The sequence below is a fragment of the Moschus berezovskii genome, chromosome 20 (assembly GCF_049115385.1).
Source record: "Moschus berezovskii isolate FMDL1 chromosome 20, NW_MosBer_1.0, whole genome shotgun sequence".
NCBI lineage: Eukaryota > Metazoa > Chordata > Mammalia > Artiodactyla > Moschidae > Moschus > Moschus berezovskii.
The window spans coordinates 47828556-47848227 of record NC_142479.1 but is presented as its reverse complement, the minus strand read 5'-3'; the positions used below and the strand labels follow the sequence as shown (position 1 = coordinate 47848227).

At 36.4% G+C, this 19672-nt stretch overlaps 1 protein-coding gene across 5 annotated transcripts in view; it reads right to left on the bottom strand.

Annotated features, from left to right (window-relative positions):
• SPAG9 (sperm associated antigen 9) overlaps positions 1 to 19672 on the bottom strand; it is a 161932-nt gene that overhangs the window by 24517 nt on the left and 117743 nt on the right. For all 5 annotated transcript variants that reach the window (XM_055407539.2, XM_055407540.2, XM_055407541.2 and 2 more), the window contains 10 exons: positions 13878 to 13935; positions 13111 to 13263; positions 12587 to 12638; positions 9703 to 9833; positions 5707 to 5763; positions 4505 to 4678; positions 3816 to 3945; positions 3050 to 3139; positions 2637 to 2804; positions 971 to 1142 (listed from right to left, as the gene is read on the bottom strand). In XM_055407539.2, the coding sequence (XP_055263514.1) occupies positions 971 to 1142; positions 2637 to 2804; positions 3050 to 3139; positions 3816 to 3945; positions 4505 to 4678; positions 5707 to 5763; positions 9703 to 9833; positions 12587 to 12638; positions 13111 to 13263; positions 13878 to 13935 (1185 nt within the window). The remainder of the gene's footprint in view (positions 1 to 970; positions 1143 to 2636; positions 2805 to 3049; positions 3140 to 3815; positions 3946 to 4504; positions 4679 to 5706; positions 5764 to 9702; positions 9834 to 12586; positions 12639 to 13110; positions 13264 to 13877; positions 13936 to 19672) is intronic.

The following is a 19672-nucleotide window of genomic DNA, read 5'->3' as shown; positions in this document are numbered from 1 at the left end:
TTTGATCACTGCCTCCTGTACAATGTTACAAGCCTCCATCCATAGTTCTTCTGACACTCTATCAGATCTAATCCCTTGAATCCATTTGTTACCTCCACTGTATAATCATAAGGGATTTGATTTATATCATACCTGAACGGTCTAGTGGTTTGCCCTACTTTCTTTAAGTCTAAATTTTGCAATAAGGAGTTCATGATCTGAGCCACTACATAAAGTCTGCCATATTAACAATTTTAAGTGTATAATTTAGAGGCATTAATTATATTCACAATGTTGTGCAGCTATCACAGCTATCTACATCCAACATTTTTCTGTCACTCCACATAGAATACCTATACCAAGTAAACAACTCTCTGATCGCCATACCCTTACCCCAGGAATCTCTAATTTAATTCTGTTTATGAATTTGCCAGCTCAGACAAATAGACAACTCAGATAAGCAGAATCATACAATATTTGTGTCTGAGTTGCTTCTAAGGTTAATCTGTGTTATGGAATGTATCAAAGTCTCATTCCTTTATATGGCTGAACAATATTTCACACTATACATCAACTATTTTTTTTTTTTTTTGCTGTGCTGGGTGGCATGTGGGATCTTAGTTCCCCAACCAGGGATTGAACCCATACCCCTGCAGTGGAAGCACAAAGTCTTAACCACTGGACTGTCAGGGAATTTCCTTTAATTTTTAAACCAATGTTTGAATATCACATAGTATTTAATATGGAATGCTAAAAGACCTTTCCATACTAATGCATTTAAATAGCCCCTTGCCCTTTGTTTTCCACTCTTCTCAAATCTCCATTGTTTTATTTTTTTCGCAGTATCAGAAAACATCCTCCTTAGTCATTTGAACTCAGTTTCTTTTTCGCCTTCACAAACTAGAAGAGATGCATAACTATATCTCCAGTAACCAATCAGTTTCTACCAGTAAGGAGCTGTGGATGGTGCAAAGAGAGGAACTACTCTTACCTGGTACACTTGATATACACAGAACATGAGAGTTACAAACGGTGAAACTGTCTAGGATGTTGCCTGGTTGAACAGCATCAATAATGATAACTTTTGTAGCTGAATGAGTGCTGGTACAGATCCAGACTAGACTGGATAATTCTTCTTGATTTTTTAACTCCTTCTGTTGTTCCTGCATAGGCAAAGCAAAGAAAATGAATGTTTAAAATGAGATGTGTGCATAAATCTTTATATGGCTGTGCTATTACACTAAAGGACACTACTGTTTAAAGTTCATTTCCAGATTATTTAGAAGCCTGAGAGTATAATCACCTTTCAACAAAAATTAGTAGATGAAAAACTAGTAGTTAAAGTAGATCAGTGACAAAAAATGTTCTCTATCTTGACTGCGATAGTTGTTATACAGGTTCACACATTTGTTAAAACTCTTTGAACTGTACTTATTTTGAGTGTACACTTTATTGAATGTAAAATATACTCTAGTAAAACTGACTTAAGAGTGAGGGCAGGGATGAGGAGTAATCAAGGGCATCAGTTCAGTTCAGTTCAGTTCAGTCGCTCAGTCGTGTCCGACTCTTTGCGACACCAGGCCTCCCTGTCCATCACCAACTCCCAGAGTTCACTCAAACTCATGTCCATCGAGTCGGTGATGCCATCCAGCCATCTCATTCTCTGTCGTCCCCTTCTCCTCCTGCCCCCAATCCCTCCCAGCATCAGACTCTTTTCCAGTGAGTCAACTCGTCGCATGAGGTGGCCAAAGTATTGGAGTTTCAGCTTTAGCATCAGTCCTTCCAATGAACACCCAGGACTGATCTCCTTTAGAATGGACTGGTTGGATCTCCTTGCAGTCCAAGGGACTCTCAAGAGTCTTCTCCAGCACCACAGTTCAAAAGCATCAATTCTTCAGTGATCAGCCTTCTTCACAGTCCAACTTTCACATCCATACATGACCACGGGAAAAACCATAGCCTTGACTAGACGGGCCTTGGTTAGCAAAGTAATGTCTCTGCTTTTTAATATGCTATCTAGGTTGGTCATAACTTTCTTTCCAAGGAGTAAGCGTCTTTTAATTTCATGGCTGCAATCAGCATCCACAGTGATTCTGGAGCCCAAAAAAATAAAGTCTGACACTGTTTCCACTGTTTCCCCATCTATTTCCCATGAAGTGATGGGACCAGATGCTATGATCTTTGTTTTCTGAATTGCTGAGCTTCAAGCCAGCTTTTTCAGTCTCCTCTTTCACTTTCATCAAGAGGCTTTTGAGTTCCTCTTCACTTTCGGCCATAAGGGTGGTGTCATCTGCATGTCTGAGGTTATTGATATTTCTCCCAGCAATCTTGATTCCAGCTTGTGCTTCTTCCAGCCCAGCGTTCCTCATGATGTACTCTGCACATAAGTTAAATAAGCAGGGTGACAATATACAACCTTGACGTATCCCTTTTTCTATTTGGAACCAGTCTGTTGTTTCATGTCCAGTTCTGACTGTTGCTTCCTGACCTGCATACAGGTTTCTCAAGAGGCAGGTCAGGTGGTCTGGTATTCCCATCTCTTTCAGAACCAAGGGCACGGTAACCCCAATTAGAAGTCAGACCTAGAAATAAGTCTGAGCCCAAAGAGCTAAACTATCAGTCTCAGAAATTGGGGCAAATGCAATGCAAGTACTTACCTTAAGTTCCTGATCTAACTTGTCTAAGCTATTCTGAGATGCACTTCGCTGTTTACTGCCTTCTGCTTCCAAACCAGCAACATCCTTGTAAAATACACTTGCTCCAACAACAGAACCACCATCTCTGGTCTTCCCACCGGACAAATTGACTCCAACAGCACACCATAGCTTTTGGGGGTTAAAAAAAAAGATGGCATTAAGTCATTTTCTCTCTAAAAATGTTTAGAACTCTTCACATTTCCTTAATAGATGTAATGATTACAAAGAGAGGGCTCCAGTATTCAAACTATTTCAGTCTAAAACGACAAAATGAGTAACTTTGCCCACAAAAGTAGAATTTTAACTCCTTCTGTTTTAGAAAAAATCCATCAAGACTTAAAGTAATATTACCTTTAATTTCAAGATTAATTTACCTTCATTGATGTATCTTTTTCATCAAGAGGTCTGAGATAGACAGGCACAGGTAAATTTTTCATCTTATTTTCCCCTTGTCCATTGGTTACCTAATAATTGCGAAGGGGAGAGAAGGACACACTGGGTAAGTCTCATCAAAAGTGAACTTACAGAATCACTGAGCTATAAGCTATAAGCACTGCTATAACATATTTACTCTATGAAGTCAAGTTCAAGTTAACTTTGTCTTTCTTACTTGAAAAATGAGCAGAAAATCAAGTGGTAATTAGAGAAAATAAGGGAGCTGAGAAAAAATACACTAATTCACAGACGTGTTAGTACACACATGTGGGTGTGACTGTGTGTGTGTTTGAGGATAGGGAATATGTTCTTGAAAGACGTGAATTGAGTTTTAAGTTAACAGTTTGAAAGGCTCCATGAGGAAGGCTTCTTTTAATGTTTAAACAATAGATACTATTTTTCTTTTAAATGAAATCTTCACTATTAAAACAGAGTACGTTATCTCAAAGTCCCATACCCAACCACCTCCTATATTGACCCCTCTCCCTCTTCACAGAACTCGGAGGCATTTCTTTTGAACTGTAGGGCTCTAGACAACAGCCTGAAAACAAAACCACAATCCTTAATGCTTCTCTAAACATGTGCCAAATTCATGCTGCTTGAAACCAGCAGGTTTGGGATGTGTATTTAGAATCTTTCATGCCCAGGCCTACTCCTGTCTCTCTGCATTTCCCATTAGACGCTCTTACCATATTCAAACGTTACCTGTTTGTACTTTTGAGGCAGACTCCAGCCAAAAGCCTGCACTCTACCATCTTCCTTCTGAACATGTGCCTTTACCTGACGATACTGTTCTCTCTTCTGTTCTCTGCGTGAGGCTAAACTAGCTTCAGTTCTAAAAGAAAAAGAAATTTCCTTTTTTAATTAAGTGAATATAACAATAGCTTATCTCCCATCTTCTGCTAAAATAGAAATAACAAGAAAAAAATTACCTTTGTGTCGGTTTACAGTTAATATATAATGGAATCCTAACACCTCTGAAGTAGGCTATCATGCTCATTTATAGGCATGAGAGGTTAACTTTCCCAGGTTCACGTACCTAATGAGGAACAGAGACAAGCTGGGAAGCCAACTTCCTCTTACAACAAAAAGTGTTAGTCGCTGAGTCTTGTCAGACTCTCTGTAACCCATGGACTACAGCCCGTCAGGTTACTCTTTCTATGGAATTCCCCAGGCAAGAATACTGGAGTGGGTAGCCATTCCCTTCTCAAGGGGATCTTCCCAATCCATGGATCAAACCTGGGTCTCCTGCATTGCAGGCAGATTCTTAACCCTCTGAGCCACTAGGGAAGCCCTTTATAGTTCCATCCAAACCCTTACAGCTGATCTGATAAGAGGCAAAAATATTCTAAACTGTTATTTAGTGCATAACCATTAGTCTGGAAAATACTTACTCTTCGCTAAGGAAATCAAAGGCTTTGGACTTATCCCCAGGGAGCTGAGATAAGGTGCTGCTTCTTTTCTTGACTGAAGGAGTAACATGAGAGGTTGGTGCATTGTACTTCAGATTAACTGGTGGTTCGGGCTTCTTAGTAGTGTTACTTGAGGAGCTGAAAAGTCGGCTGAAACTAAAAGGAAAGTAAGAGAGAATGTGTGTGTGCAGTGTGTGTATGTATCACACGCATGCTTAAGAACAATCAATAATTCTTCACAAATTTCAGAGTTTTTACAAGGCAATGAGTTAGAAACTAGCAAAAAGACTTTTTGCAGTAACACACTGGAGCCTTAGCAATAATTCATAGCCAAACTCAGACATTCAGGAAAGAGAAACCATTGCCTAGAATGGCAAATCCCTGTTCTTTAATTAGTAACTCTCATAATGAAAGGAAGAAGCTCTTGAGTACAGAGACATTCTCATAATGAAGAAGTAAGACAGTTCCTTTAGCCAGCCAGTGGTTGTTAAACAGTAAGGTACAGCTGTGTGGTTTGAACAGAAGCTTAGTAAGCAACTTCTAAAGATAGTAATAATAAAGCACTAGAACACATATTACCATTTTAACACACATCTTATACATTTCCTTACTAACCTCAATTTAAATAACTATTTTTCACATTCACTCAAAAAGGAAAAAAAAAAAACACACCTTATTTCTATTAAATAGCACATTCCTCAAAAAGGGGTAAGTTTTAAGCACAATAAATGCATAGTACTTCTGGCACAAACACAGTTCAAGTCCAAAGCACAAACATATACACACTACTCAAACCCCACAAACACTACATTTCTAATCTTCGCTCTCTAAATTTTCTTACAATCACACAATCAATGAATCAGTAACTTATTTAATGGGGATCTAGGAAATCATCAACTCTAAAAATAATTCCCCATTATTCTATTTAATTGAGCAGAGGATGCCACCAAATGCACAACCAACATGATGCAGCTTACGATAACACTAATTTTTTTGTCCTCAAGAACAGCCTTACCGAGCTGGCATACTACATACCAAAAAGAAAAAGTTCAGTTTAGCTATATACCCTGAATTTAAAAAGGAAAGTAAGAAGAAAGAAATCATTTGTGAAAACAGATTGATTCTAATCTTCTTTGTCTCAAAGTGCTGCTATCTAATGTCTTCATGTGATTTTCGATACTTACAACTGCCAAATGCTTGACCTTTTCTTCTCCTGCATGGCTGGATTTTCTCTTGATGCACTACATGGAAAGGGAAGAGAAGGAGGGAGAGAGATGAAATGAATGTGTCATCAGTGAGACGGTCTAGCTTTCTATCTAAACAACTGGCACCCAAGAAGCTCATGAAATACACGGAGAATCAAGAAGTTTAATAAAAAATTACTTTGATCTATATGTGTCAGTCAGTCTGCTAAGGCCAACACAACTAATAATATTGAAATTCCATCCCTTCCTCAAGAGCTCAGACTACTGATAGAGAAAAATTGCTATCTGTGCAGGACAGACAACCAACAAGCCTGAATGTTAATGTTCAAATTTTTTATTGATGAGATATCCTCCAACTTTCCTTTTTATTCAGTTCAGCTGTTGGAGAAGACTCTTGAGAGTCCCTTGTACTGCAAGGAGATCCAACCAGTCCTTTTTATTAGGTTGGTACAAAAGTAATTGCAGGGTTGCATTGTTGAAAATTGCTGTTTGATTTTGGAATACATTTTTAAATAAATGTGGTCATGTTATACATCATTTTAATGTGCATTTATTGCTTTATGTTTTTTTGTTAATGACTTTTTACTAGCTATTTATCTTATATTTATTTTAGACTAGGGAAATGATGCTAGACAAAAAGCAAATTTGAGTGATTTTTTATTCGAGTTCAAAATGGGTCGTAAAGCAGCGGAGACAACTCGGAACATCAACAACATATTTGGCCCAGGAACTGCTAATGAAGACAGTGCAGTGATGGTTCAAGAAGTTTTGCAAAGGAGACAAGAGCCTTGAAGATGAGGAGCATAGTGGCTGGCCATCGGAAGCTGACAACGACCAACTGAGAGCAATCACTGAGCTGATTTTCTTACAAGTACATGAGAAGTTGCCGAAGAACTCAACGTCAATCATTCTATAATCATTTGGCATTTGATACAAACTGGAAAGGTGACAAACCTCGGTAAGTGGGTGTAACATGAGCTGGCCCAAAATCAAAAACATGGTCATTTTGAAGTGTTGTCTTCTCTCATTCTATGCAACAATGATGAACTATTTCTCGATGGGACTCATGCAACGAAAAGTAGATTTTATATGACAACTGGCAACGGACCAGCTCAGTGATTGGACTGAGAAGAAGCTCCAAATCACTTCCCAAAACCAAACTTGCACCAAAAGAAAAGGTCACGGTCACCATTTAGTGGTTTGCTACCAGTGTGATCCATTACAGCTTTCTGGGGAAACCATTACATCTCAGAAGTATGCTCAGCAAATCAATGAGATGCACCAAATACTGCAACGCCTGCAGACAGTATGGATCAACAGAAAGGGCCCAATTCTTCATGACAATGCCTGACGGCATGTCACACAACCTCAAAAGTTGAACAAACTGAAATTTAGTATCATCCACCATATTCACCTGACTTCTGGCAAACTGACTACCACTTCACGCATCTTGACAACTTTTTGCAGGGAAAGTGCTTCCACAACCAGCAGGATGCAGAAAATGCTTTCCAAGAGTTCGCTGAATCCTGAAGTACAGATTTTTACACTACAGGAATAAATAAACTTATTTTTCATTGGCAAAAATGTGTTGACTGTAATGGTTTCTATTTTGATTAATAAAGATGTGTTTGAGTTATAATGATTTAAAATTCACAATCTGAAACTGTAATTACATTTGCATCAACCTAATATTAAAATATTGCATTATAAATCTGTGTCTCTACACAAAGATACTGCTTGTCTTATATTTCCAGTTCTCAAAACTAGCTTGTAACTTTATTGTTCTAATGGGTCATTTTTCACAGGACTGAAACTTTTTCATTGCTGAAAAGCTGACCAGGAAAGAAAATAAACTGGATTGATTAGGTAATTAGGCAAAATTTTTTTTTTAAAAAAAAAGGGCACTGCAAACTGATTCAGTATGGCTGTAAGGATTTTGCCATCACTGTCAGAACTCCCTTTCCTGGTATTTTTTTCTTTTTTTGGACTAATTTTAAAACATCTTTTAGTTCAATGGAGAAAGTTACCTTTTTTTTTCTCACTTGTTGACTACCATTTGGCTGTGAAAATTAAAAATAGTAATAAAAAGGGGAGCCAGACTATATGTCAGAGTTGTTAAACTATTTACTTATTATTTATTCAAAATCTCTTTATTAAAAGCAGGCGTTTAAGAACCTATTTGTTAGTATATTGGTTTCTTTGTCCAATAAATAAAGATTAAGATACTAATCAGGCTTCCCTGGTGGCTCAGTGGTAAAGAATCCACTTGCCAATGCAGGAGACGTGGGTTCGATCTTCCTGGGTTAGGGAAGATCCCCTGGAGAAGGAAATGGCAACCCACTCCAGTATTCCTGCCTGGGAAATCCCATGGACAGAGGAGCCTGGTGGGCTACAGCCCATTGGACTACAAAAGAGTCAGGTATGTCTTAGTGACAAAAACAACAAGACACTACTTATCTTCTTCCTTTTTAGCAGTTATGAGCAATTACAACTTTTGAAAATTGTAAATGTGCTATATAAAATGTTTCATTCATTACTATTGAGTAAAGGATATAATCATAAGGAAGTAAAAGTGGTGGTTAGAAAACACTTTCATAAAGTTTAAAACAGTGTATCAGTGTGTACTGTTACTGGTAAATCTGATGTGACCATCCAAACTGAAAAATATGGGCAAATTAGGGGGCAATTAGTTTAAAAACTTTTCATGAACTCTTTAAAACTGAAGTAACAAACACTGTTACTGAGGATATGACCATTAGATGGCAGCATTAATAAGTAAGATCCAACTGACACAGGTGTCAATGGAAGGTTGCTTTTATACAAGCCTAGTCAGACAGGAGAAAAAAAATCAGGACTATTTTACAGGAAGACACCCAGTAAGAATGATTTTGTTTCTCACGTTGAAAACGAAAATTTAATCTCTTCCTGACATTACTGCAAAAGTAGTGTCAGTTTCTATATTCTTTTAAAAAATGACTGATGAAAGAAATGTTCACATATTGAGGTAATGAGAAGTATTCTGGCTTATACATCCTTTAATTGAAATGTTATGCTAACTTAAACGCCTATTTGTGGACTATCAAACATATATTATACATATGCTTTAATTATTAAAGAAAAGGGTACACTGACCAGAAGTAAAGAATGTCTATGTTAAAAAAATAAAAGATGAAATGCCTCCCTTCCTGGGACACCAATGCTGATACTCAGTCTTTTGATAAGACTCCCTTTCCAGGTGGCAAGGCCATACTGCCTCACAGTGTACACACTGATCTGGTGTCTTAGAAACCCTGAAGGAATGTTTCCCTGACTTGTTTGATTTTGCTTGTTCTGACAAGATATAAAACTGTGCTGAAAACCACAGCAATGGCAAGCCACTCCAGTACTCTTGCCTAGAAAATCCCATGGACAGAGGAGCCTGGTAGGCTGCAGTCCATGGGGTCGCTACAAGTCAGACATGACTGAGCAACTTCACTTTCACACACTGAAGAAGGAAATGGCAACCCACTCCAGTGTTCTTGCCTGGAGAATCCCAGGGACGGGGGAGCCTGGTGGGCTGGTGTCTATGGGGTCGCACAGAGTCGGACACGACTGAAGTGACTTAGCAGCAGCAATCAGTTATCAGAGAGGTTCTCTCCCAGGTTACAGTCCTCCATTTGGCACCAAAAAAACTCTTCCATTTCAATTATAGATTGTTTATTGATGATTCTCGTCGACAGACTACTCAACTGCCTTTGAGAAGTTGTGGGAATATCCTCCAAGAGGCTCTACTGGCCCAAAAGGCACCCACTTCCATCACGTTCTGTTTCTAATTGCCAGTGTTTCTTTAGACCTTTCCTAGTAAACAGAGCAAGGGCTTGGATCCCCAAGGGAAGACTCCAGTTGTGAACAAAGAAATGAATATTAGTAAACAATCAGAAACCTAGTAAACAATAAGTTAAGTAGAAAAACACTAGAGATACTTCTCATACAAACCGAATCATCTCTGTCCATCGAACAGCTTCCTGAAGCTCCATCAATCTCTCTTTATATTGGTTTCTCTCCATTAGAACTCGGGCCATTTCTACTCTAGTAAACCGCTTCCTTTGGGCTGTGGGAATATCACTCTATAACGAAAAGAAGACTGCAGATCACTCTGGGAGCCTGTATCTGTTTTGGTCTTATAGCTCAGACTTAGGTAAAAATTTTAACTCCTTAATTTTAATATATTAACTTACAGAAAAATGGCCTTACAAAAATAAAATCAATAAAGAGAAACAATTACTTATGACTGAAAAGTAGATGATAAAATTTCTAAACAAATACAAGTATTTGAATATATTATAAAGGAAATAAATACAAAGAATACTGCAGATTTTGAAGGAAACTAAAAAAAGCTGTTATCTCTATAGATTTAATATGCTCACCTGGAAATGCTGTTATCACAACAGTATCTTAAATTCATGTTTTATATAACAAATGCTAGTTATTCAGAAATTAGTTACAAGTAAGTTCCAAAAGGGGTACATTTATTTCAAACAACCAATCTATACACATACTCAAAGTCACTGAAAAGCATAAAAAGCTAGTTGGCTAGTTATCAAGGTACCCAGTGCTGGGAGTCACTAAAACACCAAAAGAAATATAAAATAAACATAAGATGGAGATAACTGTATTAACCACAATTATTATTAGGGAAGATAAGGAATATGAGTATGGTCAGATCCCAAAGGGAGTTGGTCAAACTTCCTTCTACTGCTGATTTCTTTCCAAAGGCTCTCCTGGAAAGGAAGGTTGGTTTAACTATTGGGCTTTTGTATTGCTAAGTGGAGTATGCACATTTTAAATCAAAGCTGAAAGGCATGGGACAGTAAGATAAGAGCTGAGTTTAGCCTTCAGTAGTTTTCTCCTTCATCCTCCTGCCACAGAACCTGACCTCTCCTTTTTAAAAAAAAAGTCAAACAACAAATGATTAAAGGATTTTGAGTTTGCAACACAGCAACCCCACTACTAGCTACACACTCCAGAAAAATTAGAAGACTCTCACTGAAATGTTCATAACAGCACTGTTTGTAGTATTAAAAAGCTGAAAATAACCAAAACATTCATTTACAGAAAAACAAATACATAAATTATAGTACATTTATATAATGGGATATTATAAAGCAGTGAACATGAATGAATTATATACCACTAACAACTAGGGTAAATATAAAAAACATAATACTGAAAAAAGAAGAAAGTCTCAAAGACTAAATACATATAAAACACAAAAACCATGAAAATTAACCATAGCTTATAAAGATATATACGTGTGTGATATGATAAAATTATTTTTCTTTCAAGTTGATAAGTATAGGATAGTAGTATCCTCCAGAGGGAAGAGCATAGCATAGCTTCAATGTTTGATAATGTCCTAGTTCTTAAACAGTGGGTTCATAATGTTAATTTATTATAATGTTAATGTTATTACTCATAACCTACATATACAGCATATATTTTAAATGTATCAAGTATCATATAAAAGCACAAATAAGAGATTGAAGGGACACCAAATAATCATTCTGATCAGGACACCCACATATCTCAAGTCTGATACTTAAGCAGCAAACACCTATTATAGGGATGATAACCTAGTTACCAACAGAATAATATGCTAACATTGGCAAGAAGTTCATATTTATTCTTTTGTATTTATATGTTGAAAACAATATGGGCTAATTGCTTATAAAGTTGATAGACATCTTTCTATGTTTAATACCATTAAGTTTTTTATTACTAAAGCTTTCATATATTTCTAAGTTAAAATTGGAAACAAAACAAACAACAAACAAAAAAACTCCAAAATTCTCCAGCTAGCTCTTGATCTTGAACATGCAAACACAAGTGAAAGTACAAAGCCACAGAGGAAAACTGAGAACACACATAGAGCTAGAAAGCTTACCATCTGGATAGTACATAGGAGCATGATCTATCCTATTCATGATCATAAACATGATTTTGACTTTTTGACACCGCCCTAATGGCAGAAAATGAAGAACTAAAGAGCTTCTTGATGAAAGTGAAAGAGGGGAGTGACATAGTTGGCTTAAAACTCAACATTTAGAAAACTAAGATCATGGCACCTGGTCCCATCACTTCATGGGAAATAGATAGGGAAACAATGGAAACAGAGACAGATTTTATTTTTGGGGGCTCCAAAATCACTGCAGATGGTGACTGAAGCCATGAAATTAAAAGACACTTGCTCCTTGGAAGAAAAGTTATAACCAACCAAGACAGCATATTGAAAAGCAGAGACATTATTTTGCCAACAACGGTCTGTCTAGTCAAAGATATGGTTTTTCCAGTAGTCATGTATGGATGTTGAGACTTGGACTATAAAGGAAGCTGAGTGCCGAAGAATTGATGGCTTTGAACTTTGGTGTTGGAGAAGACTCTTGAGAGTCCCTTGGACTGCAAGGAGATCCAACCAGTCCATCCTAAAGGACATCAGTCCTGAATATTCATTGGAAGGACTGATGCTGAAGCTGAAACTCCAATACTTTGGACACCTGATGCGAAGAACTGACTCACTGGAAGAGACCCTGATGCTGGGAAAGATTGAAGGCAGGAGGAGAAGGGGACGACAGAGGATGAGATGGTTGGATGGCACTCCCGACTCAATGGACATGAGTTTGAGTAAACTCCGGGAGTTGGTGATGGACAGACAGGCCTGGCATGCTGCAGTCCATGGGATCGCAAAGAGTCGGACACAACTGAGTGACTGAACTGAACTTTCATCTTTAAAGTGATATATCCAAAGCTTAGTTAACAAGATTTTTCCAAAATACCAGAATGTGGCAAGGTAAGAAAAACAAGTTCAAAATTATAAACCTACATCATCATCATCTTTTGCTTTTTGCTTTGCATCTTCAACTTCTGCACGAGCTCTAGTCGGGGGGGGAAAAAAAAACAAAACATGTTATTCAAGTTGACTTCAACTTTTTAAAGAATAGAGAATAGGTCAAAAAATTTAACTACCATTAAATGATTAATTTTCTTTTTCCAGAGTATTTAGCTGCTTTCATTTAAGGGAACATTATTATAGCACTGTTGTCAGAAAAACAGGTATTAAAGAAAGCTGGGTAAAGAAAAATAATGAATCTTTACAGTTTCCTGATTAGCAACATCTGAACAGTCAGTCTAACTTCTTTCACAATCATGACATACACAAAAAATTGTAATAGTCAATAAATGAGAGGGTCTGTTCAGAGCAGACGCAATCAGCCAGGCACTTAACCCTATCCCAGGCAGTTCTGTGCCCTTTGTGACTTGAGAGGACTAAAGGTAGCAGTCTTATTATAATCCTGGTGGTACACTGGCAATGCTTGTTCGGTTTAGAACAACATGGTAAAAACTTACTTCCTAAGCTCTTCTTCCAATTCTTTGTTCTTTTCCTCCAGCTTCAGCTTGGCTTGTTTCACAGCCTCCAGCTCCCCTTGCAGCACATCTTTCTCACAGGTAAGTTCATCTACTTTTGCTATCAAGTCATTCTTCACTACATTCAAGGCATTTCTAAGAAACACATATTTAAAGAGCACCATTACAAATAAACATTCTATCTTTAAGCTTATTTCTCTTGTAGACTAAAGTAACTACAATCAAAAAGCTAAATAATCACTGAATGCTTCAAGGATACTCTATCTGATGTTGTTTGGAGGTTTTAAAAAGAAAGGCCCACAAAGTAATGTTTTTACTTTTCCCACTTACCAAAGAATAGATAAGGCAAGGCAGACCACCAAATTATTAAAAGTCAGAATTAAGATTAAATTTATAGCATCAATAAGGGTATTATTCTTAATAAGTTCTGAAATGATACTACACAGGACACATTCAGAAGATTAAGAGAAAGGCATGGATACTTGTAGGGTAAAAGGAGATCAAAATCTGTTTATGGGGGAAAAAAACAAACAAACCCAGAGCAATGAAATCTATCTATTAGTGAAATTAGGTCCCATTAACTATCTGCTTGTGTACATGTGTATGCACAAGGCCATACACAGAGAAGGGTGGGGAGACAGGGTAGTAAGTCTGCATTTGTACTGTGTTAAATTAAAGATGTGACGTTGATATGGATGAGAAGAAAATTCAGTATCTCTTGTCCCCTGTTAAATTCTGTATATACTTACTTGGTTTCCAACAGTTGTGTATTTTCCAATATAAGATTTTCAACTTCACGACCCATTCCTACCAAAGAAAAAAGATAAAAAATTTGAAAGTAAATATATATATAGACTTAAAACAAGTTATAGTCACAAATTTTATCTTAACATTTTATCTGTCCCTCAATAATCTCATTTTGTCTATAAAAATTTCATTTTTATATGTTTACTTGCATACGTTATAAAATTATAAATAATTATCTACCACAGAACAAAGCTAAAGGTTTTCTTAAGTCTGTATTTTGCTTCTCCTAGATAATATTCCACAACAGTGAAGACTTTTCTGCCAAATATTTTTAAAAGTAACAGTATTTAGTGGGGAAAAAAGAATAGCATTAATATGGATGAAAAGTCATTTCTAAATCATACTTTATATTGTAGGCTTTTGCCTAAAAGTTAGGTCTTATTAATATAGAACAGGCAGAAACAAGAAACAGAACCCCAACACAGATGAAACCTTACCAAAGAAATTATGGTCTTAAAGCCCATGCATTCCATGTAAAGCAAAAACAAAGAACAAGAGATGTTTCATGTGAGAAACAGCATGAAAATAGATACTTAATTCAACAAGTTTTATGCATGACATGAAAGACATTTGAAAGCACAATGTTATGATTCAATGCATAATGATGTGAAAAAGACAGAAATTAAGATGATTTCCTTCATTCGTAAGGATGCTCTGATATGTTACTAATTATTTTACAAAATAAACTTAAATATAATTAGAATGAAAATTCCAGATCAATAATATAAAGGTTTCTTCAAAGTGCCCTCTTTGAAACAATGTTTGCTTGTCAATTTTTAGAACCTTGCTTAGTAACTTAGTGAGTACTGTACGGTGGGTGGTAGCACATTCAATGTGAGACCCAACATAGTGATCTTCAGGGAGAAGAAAGCTATTCAGTTTGCGACTTGTAAGAAACTGAAGAAACTAAACAACACACTAGAGAATATACCTCAGAAAGTTACAAAAACAAAGCAAAGCAAAACAAAACACCGACCATTCCGTGTTTCATGAGCTAATATTGGAAAATTACATACAGTGGAAGAAATAATATTCATAACCCACCTAAAACAGGAACTATTTCTAAAGAAAACAACAAAAAATTAAAAGAGCTAACATGTCTCTTTATTTTAAAAAAGAGGTAATATTTCAAATAACTATAAGGCAATTTAAAACTCAACCAACCTGGGAATGCTAGAAGTTCTCTGCTCACTTATGGACTCCTATATTGTCTGTATTATAATTATCTCAGATATTCTCAAAGAACAAGGTACTTCCACCATGAAGAATAAATACCAGAAATAGTAGCTTATTTAATCATCTACATATTATCCAAAAGCTGAAACTAAACACAAACTAAAACAGTTTCCGAATTCCAATTTAAAAATGAATTTGACAAGATATGTTGAAATATTTGCTTTAAACTCTAATGTTATTAAAGCTATAGAGTCAAAAGATATAGGGTTGAGGTTGGGTGAAAAAGTTTTTATAATGACTGTCTGCTAAACTCTGAAGCACATAGGGAGATAAGCATAAAAGCTGAAAAATATATGCAGGGAAAATATAGTTGAGCAGAAAAAAAATGAGAAAGCATTAATGAGAAAAGCAGCCAAGACCACCTAGCTTAAAAAGCTGTAACATTAAAGTATTTAAAAGCATACACACCAGAATATTCCCCTGGGGAAGCAGCCCAAGCAAAAAAAATGAATGAGAATCTCAATTAGATTGTTTTCAGAAAGCAAGATCCATCCTCATTTATTTCAAAATGAGAGAAAGGAGCCAATAAAATTGAAAAGATGTAGAGAAACCAAACATAATAAAGTATAAATATCATAAACAGGAATACTTTTGAAATATGTGTTCTATGGAAATCATCTTATAGTTTCTAGAGTTTACACATTCTCAGTGAAGAGTTCTTCTAAAATCTAGCATATAATTTTAATGCCTAACCAATACCATTGTCCAAAATTTTCACTTTGAAATGTATTGATAAAAATGATGACTATAAGAAAAATGTAACTTGAAGTGGCCATACTTCTATAAATGTCTTCAACTAAGCATAAACATAGGTGTGACATATTTGGAAAACTTATCCTATTAAAACAAGCAAAAAACTGCCTGACAGTTTTAAAAATAAAACACATCTCATTTGGATTTCAGCACTGCTTTGCAAGTTAGGTTTATAGATGGGATTCCAGATTATCTATTGCTTCCTTGAGGAAGTATGCACAATTCTATCTCTTTCTGTATGTGCATTTTTCCAAAAGTACACTCCTCTCTTACAAATTCTCCTGTAAAGGAGTTTTAATTTCAAAAGTTAGATTTAGAGGTGAAACAAAACTGTTAGAACTATTTAATAGTCCACTCACTCAGTTGCTGTGCCATGTGCCAAAGGCTCAACAGTGAGCTAAATATATAATTGTCGAGGCCATACTGAGCTTATAGTCTAGTCAGGGAGGCAGGCACATTAAAAAACTACAATAAAGTATTATGAAGAGTTGCATAATCAATGTAGTGCTATGGGAATGCTTCCAGACAACTGAGCTTTAACTAGGAGATTGAGGCAGAACTCATAGAGAAGGGTATGCCATTTAGTTAGAGGCAAGAAGGAGATATAGAAACAGATACATAGACATTTTTTTTAAGGAAGGAGGCAAAATATCCTCATGACTGGTTTTGAGGGAAATGAGAGAGATTTAGGATGGAGAAATGAGTTGATGGTGAGGTCATTCACTGAGTTAATACATGTTGATATAAGAACAGCCTTGGGGGACATAAGAAAGATGTTGATGAACTGAGTTTTAACTACAAGGCTCTACAAATCATCTTAGAAGTGGTCTAGAGTGCTGTTTGGAAGTAACAGTCTGGTGCTATAGAAAAAAATCTTAGATGGAGAGAAAAAGTTTGGAGCAATGAGCCATGAAAACCCAGAAAAAACAAGAGCAAATAAGACATCCCAAACATGGAAGCAAACCTGGACTAGGAACATCTGAAAGATGGGCAGAGAAAGGATCCTGCAAAGACTGAAAAGAAATCATCAGAGGCAGGAAAGAATACAGAGAACTCTGATAGGACAGAACCCACAGCAAAGACTGTTTAAAGACAAATGCTATTTGAGAAGTCATGTGAAATAACTGAGAAGGAACTGCTGGAGATAGCAAACAAGAAGGCTATTTCTGGGAAGGCTGCTGCTGCTGCTAAGTTGCTTCAGTCGTGTCCGACTCTGTGCGACCCCATAGACAGCAGCCCACGAGGCTCCACCGTCCCTGGGATTCTCCAGGTAAGAACACTGGAGTGGGTTGACATTTCCTTCTCCAATGCTTGAAAGTGAAAAGTGAAAGTGAAGTCGCTCAGCCATGTCCGATTCTTCGAGACTCCATGGACTGCAGCCTACTAGGCTCCTCCGCCATGGGATTTTCCAGGAAAGAGTACTGGAGTGGGGTCTGGGAAGGCTAGTGTGGGGCAAAATGACAGACTGCAGTCACACAAGGTCAAGTGAGGCTAGGGAAACCTTGCCTGTTAAAAGTAGACACACTTTCAAGAAGTCTGTTTTGTTCACTGGTATATCAATCTAGAATAGTGCCAGGCACATAATAGACACCTGCCTCACTGATATTGCTGTAAAAAACCATGGCTGGAAATGGGAGGAGAGTCATCTGGTGGAAAGGTACTAAAGACATGGAGTCAGAAGAGGGAAGTAGTTTTATTTTAAAATGGTAAAGACTGGAACATGTTTAAATGATAACAGGAAGAAGTTAGTTAAAATAGTGAAACTGAAAAAATAAAATTTAATCAATAGTAAGAAAATCAGAGAAAATCTCAAGAACAGGATGAATGAATGTATGATTCACAAGTTCCAGAATGTGGCCACGGGGGTAGGTGACAAAAGTGAATGGAGAAAACAATCACTGGAAATATAGTCAAAGAATGAGCTATCAATCGCGATGAAGGACAAACTGCTAAAATTTGAAAAAAGGAACCTAAAACTGAGTACATGCAGAAGGATTACAAAGATCAGGGGAGAGTTTTACAATTACTGGGTTATTGTAAAACGAATAATGAGTTATAGAAATGGACTTATTTATCAACTGAAGACAATTTAAGGAACTTTGGGAAACAATTTTACCAGTTTAACCACGTTCCAGTTAGTATTACAATGCAATTACTATTGCTGAATAAAACGGCAGAGAAGCCAAGAACAACTACGTGCACTGGAGGTTTCATTTAACATCTTTGACCAAAAGTATTCATATAGGCTTAAATCATTTAAGGTAATATATGAAAACTTCAAATCTGGAACATTTTCCAGGTAAATATATAAATATCTGCCAAAGGGAAAATAGAGTAGTTTTTTATTTCTTCTTTTCAAAGTGAAAAGGAAATCAGGATTTTGTTTTAAGCTATTATGCTTAATTTTCTGACTTAAAGAATGGAAGCTTTTAGAAAAATATTTTATTTAAAAGATGACAATTATTTCTAAGCATTATGTGGCTTCTTACATTTTTACAAGAAAGTAAGTTTAGGGCCACCAACCTCAATAATGATATTATTCAATACTGGATTATAAGGAAGCAGAGGGTAAAAAGTACATTTAAAAAGTACTTCACTCTGGTAAATTACAAAGGGGAAGCATGAAGGAATTTTTTGAGAGGTGATATATATTAATTCTGGTGGTGGCTATACAATTCTCTGCATTTGTCAAAACAACAAACTGCGCTTTGCTATATATACATCCGAGAATGTGTTTAAACATAAAAAATTCTTTTTTCTAACATTTTTTTGCATCTGTTCCTCAATTTTGGCAGGAAATCAGTTTCTTATATCAAATCTTAAAAGGAACTTTTCATGCACAATTTAATATTAACAAAGTTAGAGCCCAAATTTAAATGTAAAAACGGACTGCTTCTTAAGAATTAATCCTTAAGATATCCTTGAAAAATGCAAGTTCATTCAAAGCTTCCAATGTTTTACATAGTGGTGGGAGTCTATACCTAAGTTTATTAATGTACTTTCAATCTCTCTTATTTTAAATAAGTCTATGAGCTCTGTGTAGACAGAAACTGTGTTTCCTTCAAAAAATACTTATTGAGGACATAAATCAATAAATTTGACATAAATGAATGCAAGCAACACCTCTCTATATCCACAAGATTGACAAACAGCACCTTTTAAGAACACTGTAATCTATACCGAATTACTAAGGGATACAAAAAATGTTTGGAGACCAGAATCCATTCCAAAGGCATAGATTTTTAATACTATAATGTATTCAATTTCTATAAGGTCTTAAGTTATAAAGAAAGGCACATCAAAGCTAATTGACAGGAGTCAGATTCATGTAAACTTTTTTTTTTTTTTTTTTGACTGCATGGTATAACTTGCAAGATCTTAGTTCACCGACTAGGGACCGAACCTATGCCCCCTGCATGGAAGCACAGAGTCTTAACCACTGGACCCTCAGGGAAATCTCATTCATGTAATTATTGTTCAAGAAACTTTAAAGATCACTTAAAGCAGGTGAAAACTTTTTGTGTAAGGGCCCAGATGGTGAATATTTTAGGCTTTATAAACCACATAATCCCTATTAGGGACAACTTAACTCTGCAAAAACAACTACTGTGTGTGGGTGTCTGTGTGTGTGTGTGTTCCATCCTGACCAACTCTTTGAGACGTTATGGACTGTAGCCCGCGAGGCTGCTCTATCCATGGGATTTTCCAGGCAAGAATACTGGAGTGGGTTGCCATTTCCTCCTCCAGG